Raw genomic sequence first — 16529 nt, 5'->3', positions numbered from 1 at the left:
GATTTGCAATTATTGGAAGTTGGAATCAGCAGGAAGGAAGACATGTTATAAAAGGAACGGTTCATATATACTAACAGCAGGCTGCAAAGAAACAAAGCTAGTAACAGTACAAGTCATGGTTTTCCCCCCACATCAGCTAGAACATGTCAACATACAAAGGAAAACAACACATTACATTACACAAATTATTACACCTCACTATTAGTATTAGTCTCCAGTCTCTCCACCCTAAAATCTAAAGTCACCTGTGTGTCTTCCTTTGAGTACAGAGGAAGAAGAGCTTAGAAAAAAGCCCTACTTCCATAGAACACCCGAGAGCCGGCGTTTTTCGATGCCTGTATTTTCTGATCAGTAGTACTTGAATTCTCTGATTTGGTTGGTCCACTGTCGATGTCAAGAGGGAGTTTCATCTTAGCCAATGACTCAGTAAATTGCTGCATGCTTTTCATGTACATGTCCACGATATCCTGCTGCACCACCTTCTGCTCGGGCTCAATATTGACAGAAACAACAGGTTTTGCAAAGGAATCACTTTGTGCCACAGAAGAATCACTCTCACCATCTCCGACATCTGCAGTTTTCTCTTTTGGGGCAGAAATGTGTTCCTGAGTAGAGGTTTTAGAGGCAGCTGGACCATCAGAGGACTCAGAGCTTGCAGCAGCTGATGGAGATGATACCCCATTAGTTGACACACTGCTTGGAGGAGAATCAAGCTTGGGAACTTGGATGGAATTGACAGCAGCAGTTGAGAAGCTTTCCACTACATGAACACCCATGTCCGAACTAGGTTGATTTTCAGCATCCGAGGTGACCAAACTTTCGGAACTTTCAGAGTCCAAATTGGAACATGAGATCCCAAAATACTCAGAAACCATCATCTGGTTCTCGTTCACAATTTTCGGATCCGGGAACTCGATCTTTTCTAGCTCGCACTCACTTGTTTCTGAATCCTTCACAGTTGCATCAGCAACCAAATCTATAGGCATTGCAGGAATAGCAATTACTTCGGGAGAGGATCCAGCATATGCGAGAGACAATTGGACAAAACCAGCAGGTGAATGGAACAGATCAGTTGAAGAAAGAGAGAATTCTTTCTCTAATTTCCCATTCTTGAGGAGTACTTCAGACAGCGGCACCAACGCAAACCCCAACAACTGGTCTTCAAGATAATTCCTCACTCTACTCATCATGAATATCTCGATCTTGAGAGAGGAATCAACAGTTCGAACATTGAGGCGAAGATTTTCATTGAACACTGGATTCCTCCCACCACCATTGATGATTTTGGTGGAAACTGTGCTTTCAGGATCACTAGTGAGGCAAAGCTTAGAATAGACATCCTGCTTCTGGTAAATGCAGATGTTTTGGATGTCTCTTGCCTGATGGACATAAACCTCAAGAACACCAATGAAGTTCTCTTGGTTGGACACAACAGCTTCCCTTCTGTTAACATCAGACCCATTCAACAAGCCACCGGAGTTCCTAGTGAAAAAGTCGGATTTCTGCTTCTCAGGCTCAGCTACGGCAGAGCTCTTGAATGGGGACACAACTGACTGGGGGGAATCCATGATAACACCAAGAAAATGAACCTGGCAAAGCACACAAGAAATACCTCCTTGAAAAATCAAGTCACCCAAAAATCAAAAGGTAGAAAATTAAATCTCCCCCAAACCAATTCCAACAACAGAAAGCTTCAAATTTAGCCAAATAGAACTCAAAGCTGACACTAAGAAACAATTTCCAAATCCAAAACCCGATGAGAACCTAAATCCCAAAATCTTCAAGCAAAGCCCTAGTTCATGAAAAATTGAATTGAAGTCAAATTATGAACCTCTATGTTGCTAAGAACCCATGCCACAAACCTAATCCCTTCCCCAAGCTGAAAGAAGCAAAACCACTACTAAAGCTAAAACCTTCCCAAAATCTAGTAGTCAATGACTCAAAAGATGCGATTTTTATTAAGCTAACAACTTCCAATCAAAGACCCTCAACCTCCAAAACATGAAGCAAAGACAAAAGCTGAAAGATAAACCCCAAATCCAAAACCTTTCTAGCCCTTGCTTTTAACAAAAAAATTCTTCAATTTTAAAACCAAGAAACCAACAACCCAAAAAAGCTGGAACCTTCACTAAACAGCTTCAAAGACATAACCCCAACTGAACATAGCCAAAACCAGGAACTTAAAAGCAAACCCCAAAACTCAGCTTGAACTGAAAGAAACAGAGAATTCCCTCCCTCAAAAATGGATACTTTCAAGTGAGCTAGTTTTCACAACCCCCTGAGAGACTTCAGACTTAATAGAATGCAAAGACCCATCAACAGTCACACGCCCAGATTCCAATAAAGCAACCAACTTTTCTTCACAATAACCGGAATCTAAGGAAGAGTAAAACCAGGGAAAAAGCAAAACAATTATATAATAAAAAGCAATTAAAATTCCCAACTTTGCTCTTAACTTAAACAAATTCAAAGCAATAAAAACAAAAACAAGAAGAAAAAATATGAATTATATTCACCTTGGGCTTTTGGCTTTATGCCTTCAAAGTCAAAAGAAAAAAAAAAGAACTGATTTTTCTCTTTAGAATCTGTAGCTCTAATCCGAGATCTGGACAGAACCCAGTTCCAAAATCGAGGTGCTTTTTTGGTTTTTCTGATCTTTCTTGGTCCTGTTTTCCCTTTCTTTCTTTTGGTTTCCAACAAGTGAACTGGTTGTACACGGCACTAAGACTGTGTTCTAATAAAAAAAAAACAAGACAGAGAATAAAATCTTACAACAAAAAATGAAAAACCCAACACAGAGGATTCTCAGGGGCGTGTGTGGAAACTTGTAGTATAGAGAGAGAGAGAGAGAGAGAGAGTGAGTGTATGTCTTTGGGGCTGTTGGGTCGGTATGCTCTGGATATATTTGTTCCCTTTTTTTTCCCTCCTTATCTACTCCTTAATGATTACAAAGACATATACTATTTCTGCTTACTACCCTCCATTTGTGTACACTGTCAGAGAGCAATCATAATTAAATATGTTCTTCCATAATTATGTAACTATAATTATACAGTAAGCAAATTAATACCATCTTCATCTCTTTCCCTCTCTCTCTTCGAATAAATATTCTATACTTAACATTTATAAAATTTCGTGTTTTACCCGAGTTTTATAACTTTTTTTTACATGATAAAAAACATATAAACTTATTATTAAACCAAATATTCAAATATATTAAATTCTTAAATTTTACTCGAGTTTTATATATATTATTAGATCAAATATTCGAATGTCCCCGGATATTGAACATCCAAACATAAGCCATTTGGAGATAATTTGAGGTTGTAAGAAAATTTCGACCATCTATTAAAGTAATAGTTATAGTTTTTTCTTTTCTTTTTGTTTTTCCTGGTAGGAGGACTGTGAGCACCGGCCCACGCGGTGAGGGAAGAGAAATGGGCAATGGCAGAAGGGCCAATGAGAAGGGAAATTTGTGCGGTATTTCATACAGGAAGTGGGGACACCAAGCTCATGTTAATGTGATTACTGTTTCAACTGTGCAGCTTGTCATGTTCTGTCTCTGCTGCCTGCCTGCCTGCCTGCCTGCTGCCGCCCTTTTCCTTGTGGGTGCTTTTTGCTTTTCCTTTTTCTTCATCTTTTGCTAACGGTTCAATCTTTGGGATTTCTTCAACTTCATCTCCTTGCTCTTCAAGAATCAATTCACCCTAAATTTATCTGAATTTTACTGGCTTCTATGTTGGTATGTTTTCTCTCTATTTCCAGAATTTTCATTTAATTTTATTGTACTATAAAAGTCTAACCTTAACTAGATCGTATTAAGATCATAAGTCGGTTAGAATATCACAATCTATGCTTAACTATACAGATTATTTATCTATAATATCTTTTGTTCTTAATGTCAATGTAGGTAAAAAAATCATAATCAATTTAACGAAAATGGTACATCAAAGAAGTAAAAAAATTTATTATCCTGTCTCAAATTTTTTTTAAGGTGGAGATTGATTATATCTTGATTGTATACATTTATCGTTTTCACTTAATTTCTTCAAATTTATTTCATCGAAATCAATCACTTAAGAAATTCATAACATGTTTTAAAGAAAAGGGTACATCAAAAAGGCTATTAGAATACAAAATTCGACAATTTCCACTTACTTTCTTCAGTCATTCGAGTATCAATTGATAAGTTCGTACATCTCAATGAAATCACGAGAGTGTTTAGAGAAATATGTTCTTAAGCGTAACAAGTGAAAATGCAGAAAAAGTTAAACCGATCTACAAATCTATGCATGTCAAAGTTGGAGGCTAAAAGGTATCATAGCAGCCCCCTTGTCACATTCCAATAGTTCAATGTACCTTTAACGTTTTCTCATGCTTTGTTAACTTAATTATCGCAGTCGTACTTATTATAGGTTAAATCAATAAGATCATAATATAATTCTCTTTATTTATTATTATTTAATTTTAAATTAAATATTTATTTTAAAAATTTAATATGATATTAGAGCAAGTAATATATTTACTGATGCTGTTCCCTCCGTGATAAGTTATCTCATGACAAACCTTGCAAGTAAGAAACAATATCAATTGAAATATTTTAAATATATAAATATAACATGAGCCTCTTCATCTACTATCAATTGAATGTTCTGTCTTAAAATTTTGACAAACTTGCAGGATAACCTTGTGCTGCAATTTTGGGAAAATTTACAAGCATGGAAAAGAAATGGGAATTGATCAGTTTGGGATTTTTGGCCACTTATCATTGGATTTGTTGTTCATCCTGTGCTTGCATCCTTCCAAGTATGCAAAAGAGAGCAAGAGATGTTAAATTCAAAGAACAAATTTTCAATGTTTTGACAATACCTACTCTGAATTTGGCAGTATCCCAAACCAAAAAATTGAAGTGAGATCAAAGTAAATAAATTCTAAAGTTCTGATATGATAAATCCGACAATCATGCATGATTGTCAGGCAGCAGTATTTTCCTCGGGAATTAATAGTTCTAGATGAAATTCTTTTGTTTACTTTGTGTTTTTAACAATGGAATCAATGGGAAATTTCTATTCTGATAATGACAAGTTACCTCCAAATTATGATAAATGGAAAGAGGGTAATTGATTGGGAAATGTTTTCGTTACTTATCTATCCTGATTGTGGAAAAATAGAGAAAAATTAAGGCATTGATTGCAAGTTCTCAATGCATTCTTTGGGCATGATCAACCATTGCATTTCTAGTTTATTTCTTGATTCATCATGGTTCACACACCCTCCTCCCCCACACTCCCATTAATGACCATAATTGGTATTTGAATTTGTATAGAGCAATTCATCATGGAAAAGGGTTTTTAAGTCTATCCCTTGTTGGTGAGGACCATACTGTTTCAGTCTTTCCCCATGTGAACTTGAAAGCAACCCTGCTGCAAACACCCAACAGCCACAGGCTGCTGCCAATGCAATGCCCTTTCTTCAATGGCAAATCTGAAAACTTAGTTCCAGCTTTTGCCATGTTTGCAGTCAAAATCATGCATTTCTAGACCCCCAAAAAAAGTTTGGGTAATTAATTTTTGAGTGTTAATTCAGATGAGTCAATTAGTAGGTGGGTTTTAGACTATTCAAAAACTTTTTTCTTTAAAATAAAATAAAAAAAAATCAAAGCTCAACCCCCTAGTATCCAACTAATAGGAGGCTCTACCTGGGAGGGAGGGGAGGGGGGAAGGCAGGCCAATAATTGCAAAAGAACAAATCAATCAATATTCTTTTTGGTGTGTGATAAGTGATAACTCCTCTATTATTAAGCAAGTATGATAGATATAAATGATGGTGTTATATACCTAAAAAATTGAAGGATCTTTGTAATCTAAACTCACCCAAGAAAACCCAAGGGGGAAATGCTTTTACTTTGTGGTAAGGATCAAGTTGTTTGAAGGGGTGGAAAATAGGAGATGTTAGATCAATCAAAGACTTAAAGCAAAAAGTGAAAAGGATGTGTAGTATTCTTAGGAGAATGCTTTAGGGGCAAAAATCCTCCCTCCACTGAGGGAAGGAGGAGGAGAAGAAGAGAGCACTAGCTTTCTAGCAATGGGGCCCCTTGTTATTTAACATGCTCCTCTCTCCCCCCTAAAGTCTTGTGCTGTATTATTCAAACTAAAACCCCAATTTGCAAAGCCAAAATGGTAGAAATCAATGACCCTTAACTATCCCTTTGAAAAAAACACCCATCTAAAATCCATCAATGGTAGACTTTTGAGGGGACGGCACATGTGGCCCACTTGAACCTCTAAACCAAACAGTCCTTTTCCCTTTTTTTCAATCAAGGGGGTGACACTTGGGTGGGGCAGAAAAGGGTTTCCCATGATAGGGATAGGAATGGAGCTTTCTTCCTCCCTTCACCTTGTCTTCCTTCTCTCCTTTTTCACCTTTTCTTTTTAAGGGTGATATAGAGAGATGAGACCAATTTAAGTATAATTTCATGAATTAAAATTCTTCTCTTTCTTTTTCCATATGCATATGTATTGCCACTAGCATAGGTACAAAGCCCTTAGTCCCCCCCAGTGATTATAATAAGTTATAATCCTTGTAATTTCACCATTGAAGGCAATAGTTTGGTTGTTGAAGAACCTTTTTGGTGGGTGAGGTCTTTTTGAAAATTAAAATGATGAGGATAATAAACTATTAATTATAACCCAAAAAAAAAAGTCCTTTTTTGGGGTCTTGATCCTCTTAAAATTGTCAAGAATCAAAACTGGGAGAAGCTTCTTTTCTGGGGTAGAATATTTGTCAAGCTTTGAGGCTCCACTTGAGAGGAACAGTGTGCTAAATTAAATTAATACTCTCACCAATTTGCATTTCTCACTTTGAACTTTTGTGTTTTCTTTGCTGAAATGTCAGCAAATCTTGACTCTACTTGGCATCATATCAGACAGATAACTTAATTAAACATAGCTCAGTTTGAAAAAATTTGCTGCAACCCCATCCCCTATGGCCATTTGTAACTACTGTCAGATGCTTTTCTACGTTGTTGTTCAAGCCCCAAAGTCTTTCACTTTTTGTAACGTTGAGCCCTGTCAAACACAACCAATCCCACATTCTCCTGTTAAACAAATTTTAGAACATTCTGGTTGTTGTTCTTTTTATATTATTTATGCTCCTGGTACAGTGAAGTTAAGTGATAATGTATGAGTATTATATTCTGACGACTGTATTCAATCATATTTAACTTTAATAACTCTGGGTTGATGTTCTTGTGACATTTTCACAGGTAACTAGTAAAAGCTATATCCAGCAAAAGGAAAATTGCCCAAGCAAAGAGCATACTATTTCTACATAATCTGATAAAAAGATATGAGGTCCAAGTGCTCCTTAATTCAGGCAGTGAAATTTGCTTTCATCTGCATTTTGGGATGCAAAATTTTTTGTTCTTATTGCTTTGGACCAAACAATTTTGGAAGCTGAAAAGAGAATTAACTTGTACCTTACAACAAGGAAGAAAGAGTGGGCAAGGGAAAACCAAAGACAAAGAATGGGATGAGTGAAAAAATGATCACATAAACTTTTATCCAAATCTGCAGACTACAACAAACTTTGAATGTGAAATTTCCATTGTCATTGAATCATTTCCAGTCAAGTTTTCGCTGGCATTAAGAACACTGGAGAAAGTGGAAGCTCTTGCCATTAACACTTGCGGCAGCAGGGAAATCAATAATCAACGTCTGAGCAGTGTGGAGAAGCTAGAGAAAGTGGGGAGGCTCAGCTTTTGGGCTGTGACAAAAGGCGGCAGATTACAGCAAAGCAATTGGCCTGACAGAGACTGTATAAAAAAAGAAAAAGGTTCAGTGCATTTATTAAATCATGAGAAGCAAACTTTATATTCAATTACAATTTGAGAAAAGTGACCCCTTGGGGTGTGATTGAACAAAATGCAACGCTATATGGAAGGGAACAGGCTGTTAATCATTCTAACAGAACCAGAAATCATGACCATTGTCACCAGACCAGCATTATTGTCTTTCTGACAAACTCTAAAGTGAGGGGTGGCATCCATGGCCGGCTCAGGCTTTGAACATAAAAGGAACTAGGCTGAACAAAAATGTATGGCAACAAGCTTAGACAAAGTTTGCATGATTGGATGCACTACATTAATGCTGTGCGAGGAACTAGGCTCCCAAGCAGGATACATCCTACTCTGATCAGATTTATATTTGATACAGTGATAAAGTTATAGATTCTACATCCTATCAGCGAATCAAATGTTTATTTTTACACATTTGCAGTGTATCAAATATAAATTTCAATCAAATAATTATTAAGAAGAGAGCATTAATATCAAGCATCTTTCTGGCTGACATTGGGGATTTTATTATATGGTCTGAAGTCTTTTTCTGGAAAGATGATATTAATTGGAGGAGTCCCAACTTGGGTCAGATTCATGACGGGCCCTGCCCTCCATGAATTCTCTGTTGAATTATGATCCACAAGTTTGACAATGCTTGTTGACTAGGTGTTGTCAAAACTGTAGTGGCTAATGCTGATGGGCACACCCTGAAACAATTAGGATAGGAATCCTATGCTCCTTGGCAGCCCCTCAATGGGATTCAAAACTCTTATATGGGACTTTTGCTTTGTATTGATGTACTTGGGCTTCTCTTTGGGCATGTGGGTTGGGATTAGAATAGGCTGTTTGTGATCGTGAACAGAGGTGTCATGGCCTTGACTGATGGCCCATTAAAGCTCCTAAGACCCAATTTTAGGTCAGTGTAAATACTATTTTTTTATATTTACGAACTCTCGATTATCTGACTTAATGATAATTACATGTATCATAACTTTAATTCAAAGCTTAATGATAATTACACGTATCTTAACTTTAATTCAAAGCATTTTGAGCCTAAAGTTTTCATCCAAAAAGACAAGACAAAGAAAAAGGGTACTAAAATCAGCTATCATTATTTAATGGGACAGCTAATGGGGACCAAGAGCCCTATCTATCAACTATTAGTCCCAAGTTTTTTGGCCCCACCACAGCCCCACGAACGGCTATATTTTTGAATGTTGTGAATTGACCTATTTGTCCTTTTCGATTAATTTGGCCGATGATGATGATGATAACAATGATGATTAAGGAGCGTTTTCCTAAGTTTTCTTTTTGAGTGATAAAAAAAAGGGGTTTTTGTTTGTTCTTTTCATAACAATTATTAATTGATTGATTAATTATTATTAATAAAAATATCATTTGTCATTTTATATTTACGTAGAGTTGATGTAGAGAGTAAAAATATTATATAATTATATTAATATATCATGTCATCATTTACTATAATATGTTTACATGTCATGTCAATACTATACGATATTAAATATAACAAATAACATTTCGATTAACAATAATTAATTAATTTTAAATTAAAACTAAGTTAAAATCATAGGGAAAAAATGGAATATACAACTTAGAAAAATTGTTTTACTTATTTTTCATTTTAATTTAAAAAATGAGTTTATATCTCCCATTTTAATTAAGACAGCAAAGAGTTGACATCGAGTCTATTTAAATTAACTCAGTTACAATTAATTTAGCTTAAGCCAAACTCAAGAACGAGTTATGCTTTAAATATTTTATCTAAGCTTGATGAAATTGAAAGTATGAAAATGATTTTTAAAAAAGCTTGTCGATATTTTTCCATGTTTGTAAGGGAAAATATAAAAGTGGATGTAAAATATTTTTGGATTAACGAAATTAAATCCATTAACACTGTTTAAGAGCGTAAGATAATTTCTAATATAAAAGTAGATGGAAAATTTTTTTTGATTAATTAGGTTAAATTCGTTGATTTGGGAAAATCATTTTACACTATTTAAGAACATAAGACAATTTTTCAAAACTAGATTGTACACTCTCTTCTTATATCTTGAAAATAGATAAATTTCTACGAGGTGATCTTAATAACGAAAAAATATTTTCTTCAATTTACTGAACACAAAAAAAAAAATAGATTTTTTGGTAAAATATTTTTTCCCATCAAATTAATTTTTGATAAAACCGGCAGAAATGGAAGGACATTATAGTCAATTCACAGAAACACCACTCCTGAAACTAAAGATTTAAAAATTCAAAACGATCCAACGGTCATCTCCAACCTCCTCCCTCCAACAACAAAAACCTTTTCTTCCCCTTCCTCTCTCTCTACGTTCAAATTCAAAGAACACAATCTCTCTCTCTCTCTCTGAGATCCCAAATTTCTCCATTTCTGGAACTCAAAAAGGAAAGAAAGAAAGGAACACAATGAAATCAACTAAAGAAACCGCCGTCACCGAGAATGGCCGTTTCCTGGGAAGCATTTCGACGTCTTCACTTCGGAATTTGCTTCCGAAATCGAAGCTTAAGAGGAGCACAAAGAAACCCAACTCTGAAAACACTCCTCCACCAGATCCCAACATTATTGAAGTAAATAACTCGGCCCAGTTTTTCCCCAAATCTCCACTGTCCAAATCGCTTACTTCCGACGCGTTGATTATCCCATCTGACGGTCACGGTGAAATGTTGCCTCCTATGGAAACTTCCATCAAGGTATAGTAAACAACATTTTTAAAAAATGTTTCCATTTTTTGAAATTTTTATATTTATTTTTGAATAATTGTGTGGAATTTAAGCAGAACGACATTGTTGAGTCTGAGGAGCAGAGTGGAGAATTGCGAAATTTAGATCCATCTGTGAAGGTAAATTTCAAGACTTGATTATTAAATTTTTAGTGTAATTTAGTTTCCATAATTTTGAAGCTTTAGCATATTTAGAAACTTGATTATGGAATCTTTCTGGGTTTTTTCTTTTTATTAATTGAAGCTTGGTATTTAATGAAAATTAAGTTCTGTAATTTTTTTTTTGAAAAATAGGTGGTAGTTAGAATTAGACCCATAAATGGTCAAGAAAAAGAAGTGGATCGAACAGTGAGGAAGGTTTCTTCAGATTCCTTATCTGTTGCTGAACGCAAATTCACTTTCGATTCTGTTCTTGATTCAAATTCTAATCAGGTTAGTCAGCACTTACTCACTTGATCTAATTTTAGTTTCTTTTAAAGGGTGTTTTTGACTCAAACTGTTTGTTTTTGGTGGCATCCAGGAGGATGTTTTTCAGCTAATTGGTGTTCCTTTGGTTAAAAATGCATTGTCTGGTTACAACACTTCAATATTGTCTTATGGACAGGTAATTTTTAGAATATATCCTCTTTGTCTCTTAGATGAATATATGTATTAAGAAAATTTAATGGTAATTTGTGAATAGTTTCCCTATCTCTATCTCTATATCAAGTCATATCCAACGAGCAAAGAAAGGAATTGTTCCCGCCATGTTTGTAGTTGATGGGGTGAGTTTGAAAGGTTTGTTGAGTTGATAGCAATGGGATTGTTTTTGTCTGAGTCAAGGGAGATTATGGATGTTGAGGATAGGATGGATTGAGAAGAAGAGCTATTACAATTAGCCTTCAGAAATTTAGAACTTGATAAATTTCCATCAAGATGTTTGCAGACCTAATTTAAGTACAAAACTTGAGATAATTCCAGAGTTTAACAAAGAGATAAAGAGCCATAGATAGCATAGGTAGGGGTTGATAACTACAGAAGTTGATAACTACTGGAGTGCTTTGTTGAGATGAGACTTATCTCTATTACATATGACCAACTGACCATGATTCATATATAATTACTTATATGGTCAATAGACTGGAAGTGGAAAGTCTTACACGATGTGGGGTCCTCCAAGTGCAATGGTCGAGGATCCTTCACCTAGAAGCCACCAAGGGATTGTTCCTCGTATCTTCCAAATGCTGTTCTCTGAGATTCAAAGAGTATGTTTCTCTTTTCCTTATTTTGAATTTTATTAGGAAATGAGTAGCGGGAGTTTGGAAGTGTAGGTCATTAAATTTCCTACGTTTAATTTATAGGAACAAGAGAACCTTGATGGGAAACAGATAAATTATCAGTGCCGTTGCTCCTTTCTCGAGGTATGTACTGGTTTGAAGGCTTGTATAAAACAATGTATGGACTTATTGCTTTACAGAAATGTAATGCGTTCTGTATGAACGATTTACAGATTTACAATGAGCACATTGGGGATTTACTCGATCCAACCCAAAGGAACCTTGAGGTGAATCTTTGCTTCCTTGACTAACAGTTTCTCACGGTTTATTGCATAATGGTATATAACTGGTTTATTGGACGTCTTTTCAGATAAAGGATGACCCAAAAAATGGATTGTATGTTGAGAACTTGACTGAGGAATATGTTTCTAGCTATGAGGACGTAACTCAGATTTTGATTAAGGTAGCCAGGAAACCATTTCAACTTTGAATGCATGTTTATCTAGCATGCTTTCTTCTTATATCATTTTTTTTAAAATGCTCTTCTTATATCATATTGACATGCAACTTTTACTCCATGCATGTATTGAATACTCTTTTTAATATGCGTGTTACAGGGGCTTTCAAGTAGAAAAGTTGGAGCAACAACTGTAAATTCTAAGAGCTCTCGTTCTCACATTATGTTTACTTTTGTCATCGAATCTTGGTGCAAGGTATAGTTTAGTTTTACAGATTTCCCTTTTTTGTGGTATCAGTCAGTCTCGTTTAGTTTTGTGGCATTTACTTCTACTGTGGATGGTATTCAGGTCCATGATCAATGTGACCATATATAATTATGCGCAACTATATTTTAAAAATTCCAAGCAAAAAATAATGAGCTGATATCATTGTGTTAAAGCCTTATTTGTTCTTAACGTTGGGTTGATCATTGATTCATGCCACAGGGAGCCTCATCAAAATGTTTCAGCAGTTCAAAGACAAGCAGAATCAGCCTGATTGATCTTGCAGGACTAGATAGAAACAAACTTGAAGATTTGGGTAGACAACATGTACAGGAAGGGAAAAATGTCAAGAAGTCCCTATCACAGCTTGGGTATGCTGTCATTACCCTCACATAATCTGGAAATCATTAAGATGATGTTTAGTTGTTAACATGTTTTAGACTTTGAGTTTAACACCATCATTGTTGGTTATAGGCATAACTAAAGCTTTTCTATAATTTCTTTTTTGTTTCATTGGTGAAGATATTTGGTGAACACTCTTGCAAAAGAAACTCAACCTGAAGATGCTCCATATCAAGGTTCCTGTTTAACACGTATACTCAGAGAATCCCTTGGTGGCAACGCTAAACTCACAGTTATTTGCAACATTTCTGCAGACAACAGGTATTTAATTCTAATTACTTGTTTTGACTTGTTTTTTAAAAGATTCGAAAACTGCACTTGTTTTATCAAAGGTCATTATTTGAGTGAAGCTCATTGTTTTGGACTGCAGAAATAGTGGTGAAGTACTGAGCACTCTCAGATTTGGGCAACGGATTAAATCCATAAGAAATGAGCCAGTAATAAATGAAATATCTGAAGATGATGTCAATGGCTTGAGTGATCAGATTCGACAACTGAAGGTAGAAAATTTTGTACCAAGAGTTACCTTTTTTAACTGCATCTTGCATCTACTCATGACCTGACTTGCTGTTATCCTGGTGATTACAGGAAGAGCTTATAAGAGCAAAGTCTGATGTATACAGTTCAGTTGGGAGTAAAAGTGGATATTTTATAGGGCGAAGTGCACGCGATAGCTTGAACCATTTGAGAGTAAGTCTTAACCGTTCTTTGCTCCTACCACACATAGATAATGATTATGAGGAAGAGCTTAAAATTGGTGAGGAAGATGTAAAGGAACTATGTCAGCAGCTAGATTATTTGCATAGCTCTGGTGAAACAAACTTAAGAGATCCATCTGACAAGAGAGTTTCCATTCAATCTTCTTCTGTAAAAGAAAGTTGTGAGACGGACTTGCTGAGTGAAGACGGCATTCATTGCCCTGAAGAAACTGGGATAGAAGAACTTGGTGGGGAAGAACCTCCGAAAGAACTTCCTCCTAAGGACATTCTAGCATCAGCTGATGACCTTTCAATTACCACAAAACCCATGAAGGCTGTTGATCCTTCAATCAGAAATAGCCTCTCCATCAGCTCATGCCATCGGTCTTCAGTCCTCCAAGAGCCTACTTTGTCAGAGTCTCCAAAAATTGGAAATAATTTAAGGAAAAGCATGGCTGTCCCATCAGCACTTTTGGCCAGTCAGAACAATGTATCAGAGGGTTCGGAGTCAGAGGTATTGCGACAGTCACTCAAACATAATGAGCACATCAGATCCTCCTTACGTTCAAGCAAGATATTTCCAGGACCTACAGAATCTTTGGCTGCTAGCCTTCAAAGAGGCTTGGAGATTATTGATTATCACCAGCATAGTTCAGCTTCCAACAGATCTTCAGTTGCCTTCTCTTTCGAACACTTGATGCTGAAACCTTGTCCAGAAGCAGACAAGGCCAGTGCATCTGTTCAAACATTACCGGAACCTTCTTCAGATGGTACTTCTACTCCCTTGATTTGTTCATCTTGTCAACAAAAGTTTGACAATAACCCTAACGGGGTTCAGGATAGCTTGAAGACATGGATTGTAGCAGTTGATAATCAACAGACAGATGGCCATACCACAGTATGTTCAGACTTGCTCTCTTTTAAGGGAACATCTTCTCCTTTATGTGTTCCTTGTTCTATTCTCAGATGTTTTGTTGCTTCTATTTCAGGCTGTGGCAAATGATTTGGCAAAAGCCACTGAAAGAGAGAAGGAGCTTGAAAGTGTTTGTAAGGAGCAAGCAGCCAAAATTGAGCAGTTAAATAAACTGGTAATAATTTTATTCACCTCTTTAAAATTATATTTCATGAAGATTCCTGAAACTTGGATTATATTTGACAGTCTGAACTTCTACAGGTAGAGCAATACAAACATGAGGGAGAAAATTCTGCCATTGAACATGGTCCTAAGTCTCTGAAGAATGAAATAATACCATTTGAGCAGTCCAACAATGATGAAAATGGAAACGAATATTTTGATATGAATGAGAAGGAAGCACTTCTTCAGGAAACCCAAACATTAACGAGCAAATTGCAGTCATATACTGCCGCATCTCCAAACAGATCTACTGAAAAGCTGAGATCATCTTTGTTGTCACGTTCCATTCAATTGCAAAAAAGTGTAGACTGTCGTGGTAACAGCGAGGAAGAACTTGAGAGGGAAAGGCAGAGATGGATGGAAATGGAAAGTGATTGGATATCATTGACTGATGAACTCAGGATGGACCTTGAATCCAACCGCTGCCGTGCAGAGAAAGTAGAGATGGAACTGAAACTAGAGAAGAAGTGCACTGAGGAGTTGGATGATGCTCTTAGCAGAGCTGTCCTTGGGCATGCTAGAATGGTTGAACACTATGCTGACTTACAAGAGAAGTATAATGATCTGGTTGCAAAGCACCGGGCAATTATGGAAGGGATAGCAGAGGTTAAGAAGGCAGCAGCAAAGGCCGGAGCCAAAGGTCACGGCACACGTTTTGCCAAATCCCTGGCTGCTGAGCTTTCAGCTCTTAGAGTTGAAAGGGAGAGGGAGAAAGAACTCCTGAAAAAGGAGAACAAAAGTCTCAGAATCCAGCTTAGAGACACAGCAGAAGCTGTTCATGCTGCTGGAGAACTCCTTGTTAGGCTCAGGGAAGCTGAGCAAGCTGCCTCAGTTGCAGAGGTAACATCAACATCAACTTACTTGACTGAAAATTTCACTTTTTACAGATAAAAAAATGGCTTTGTTGATTATTCTTTTACCTTTGCCCCTTACAGGAGAACTTCACCAATGTCCAACAAGAGAATGAAAAGCTAAAGAAACAAGTGGAGAAGCTCAAAAGAAAACACAAGATGGAGATGATCACCATGAAGCAGTACCTTGCAGAGAGCAGACTGCCAGAATCTGCACTGAAGCCGCTATATCATGAGGATTCAGATGTTGTAGCACACAACAGCTCAATCCCAGATGATGATCAGGCATGGAGAGCAGAGTTTGGAGCAATTTACCAAGAGCATTACTAATTCAGAGGCAGCCTAAGACAATCAAAGAGACCCTACTTGGGTCAAAATGAAATACTACATATACTACTATTCTTGTATGGTTCTATGATAATTTTCCTATTCTTTTTCTTGTATTCTGTGCCATGTGTGCATTGCATTTCTTGTAATGTTCCTTCAACTATCATTCTTTCGCGTATAATAATAGAATTTTCTGTTGAAACTTCCTCTATCTGGTAGTCTCTACTGATCTTAATCATTCTTACCTTATTAGTGAACATATTTAAAGTCAAAATTTTCTTAAATTAGTTAATTTTTATTTTTAAAAAATACTTAAATATCAATATTTTAATTCATTGTCACCTTATTAACGAACATATGAAATTTCTTCCTATAAGTTAATTTTCATGTTTAAAAGATATCCGAGCATTAGTATTTTAATAGAATATATTTAATTTTGAAATCTCTTTAAATAAGTTAATTTTTGTGTTTAAAAGACACCTGATAATTAAAATTTAAGTCTCAAATTTAGAAATTTTGATATGGGATAAGAAACAAAAGAT

General features: G+C 36.1%; 2 protein-coding genes across 2 annotated transcripts; one reads left to right on the top strand and one right to left on the bottom strand.

The window, feature by feature from the left end:
- Positions 1 to 45: 45 nt before the first annotated feature.
- LOC110419757 (Calcium-dependent lipid-binding (CaLB domain) family protein) lies at positions 46 to 2923 on the bottom strand. Its single transcript, XM_021432853.2, has 2 exons — positions 2517 to 2923; positions 46 to 1589 (listed from the first exon to the last, which is right to left on the bottom strand). Exon 2 carries the CDS (start codon positions 1566 to 1568, stop codon positions 282 to 284), a length of 1287 nt encoding a protein of 428 aa, XP_021288528.1. The 5' UTR covers positions 1569 to 1589; positions 2517 to 2923; the 3' UTR covers positions 46 to 281.
- Positions 2924 to 10152: 7229 nt separating this feature from the next.
- On the top strand, positions 10153 to 16189 carry LOC110419917 (kinesin-like protein). Its single transcript, XM_021433049.1, has 16 exons — positions 10153 to 10567; positions 10654 to 10716; positions 10891 to 11028; positions 11117 to 11200; positions 11715 to 11840; positions 11937 to 11996; positions 12086 to 12139; positions 12223 to 12315; positions 12470 to 12565; positions 12797 to 12945; positions 13097 to 13237; positions 13347 to 13476; positions 13565 to 14572; positions 14664 to 14762; positions 14849 to 15649; positions 15745 to 16189. Exons 1-16 carry the CDS (start codon positions 10283 to 10285, stop codon positions 15988 to 15990), a joined length of 3573 nt encoding a protein of 1190 aa, XP_021288724.1. The 5' UTR covers positions 10153 to 10282; the 3' UTR covers positions 15991 to 16189.
- The last annotated feature ends 340 nt before the right edge of the window (positions 16190 to 16529 follow it).

Source organism: Theobroma umbraticum, unplaced genomic scaffold (genome assembly GCF_002168275.2).
Source record: "Theobroma umbraticum cultivar Fairchild unplaced genomic scaffold, ASM216827v3 scaffold_67.0, whole genome shotgun sequence".
Lineage (NCBI taxonomy): Eukaryota > Viridiplantae > Streptophyta > Magnoliopsida > Malvales > Malvaceae > Theobroma > Theobroma umbraticum.
The sequence above is the reverse complement of the archived record's forward strand: the minus strand, read 5'-3'. Positions and strand labels throughout refer to the sequence as shown.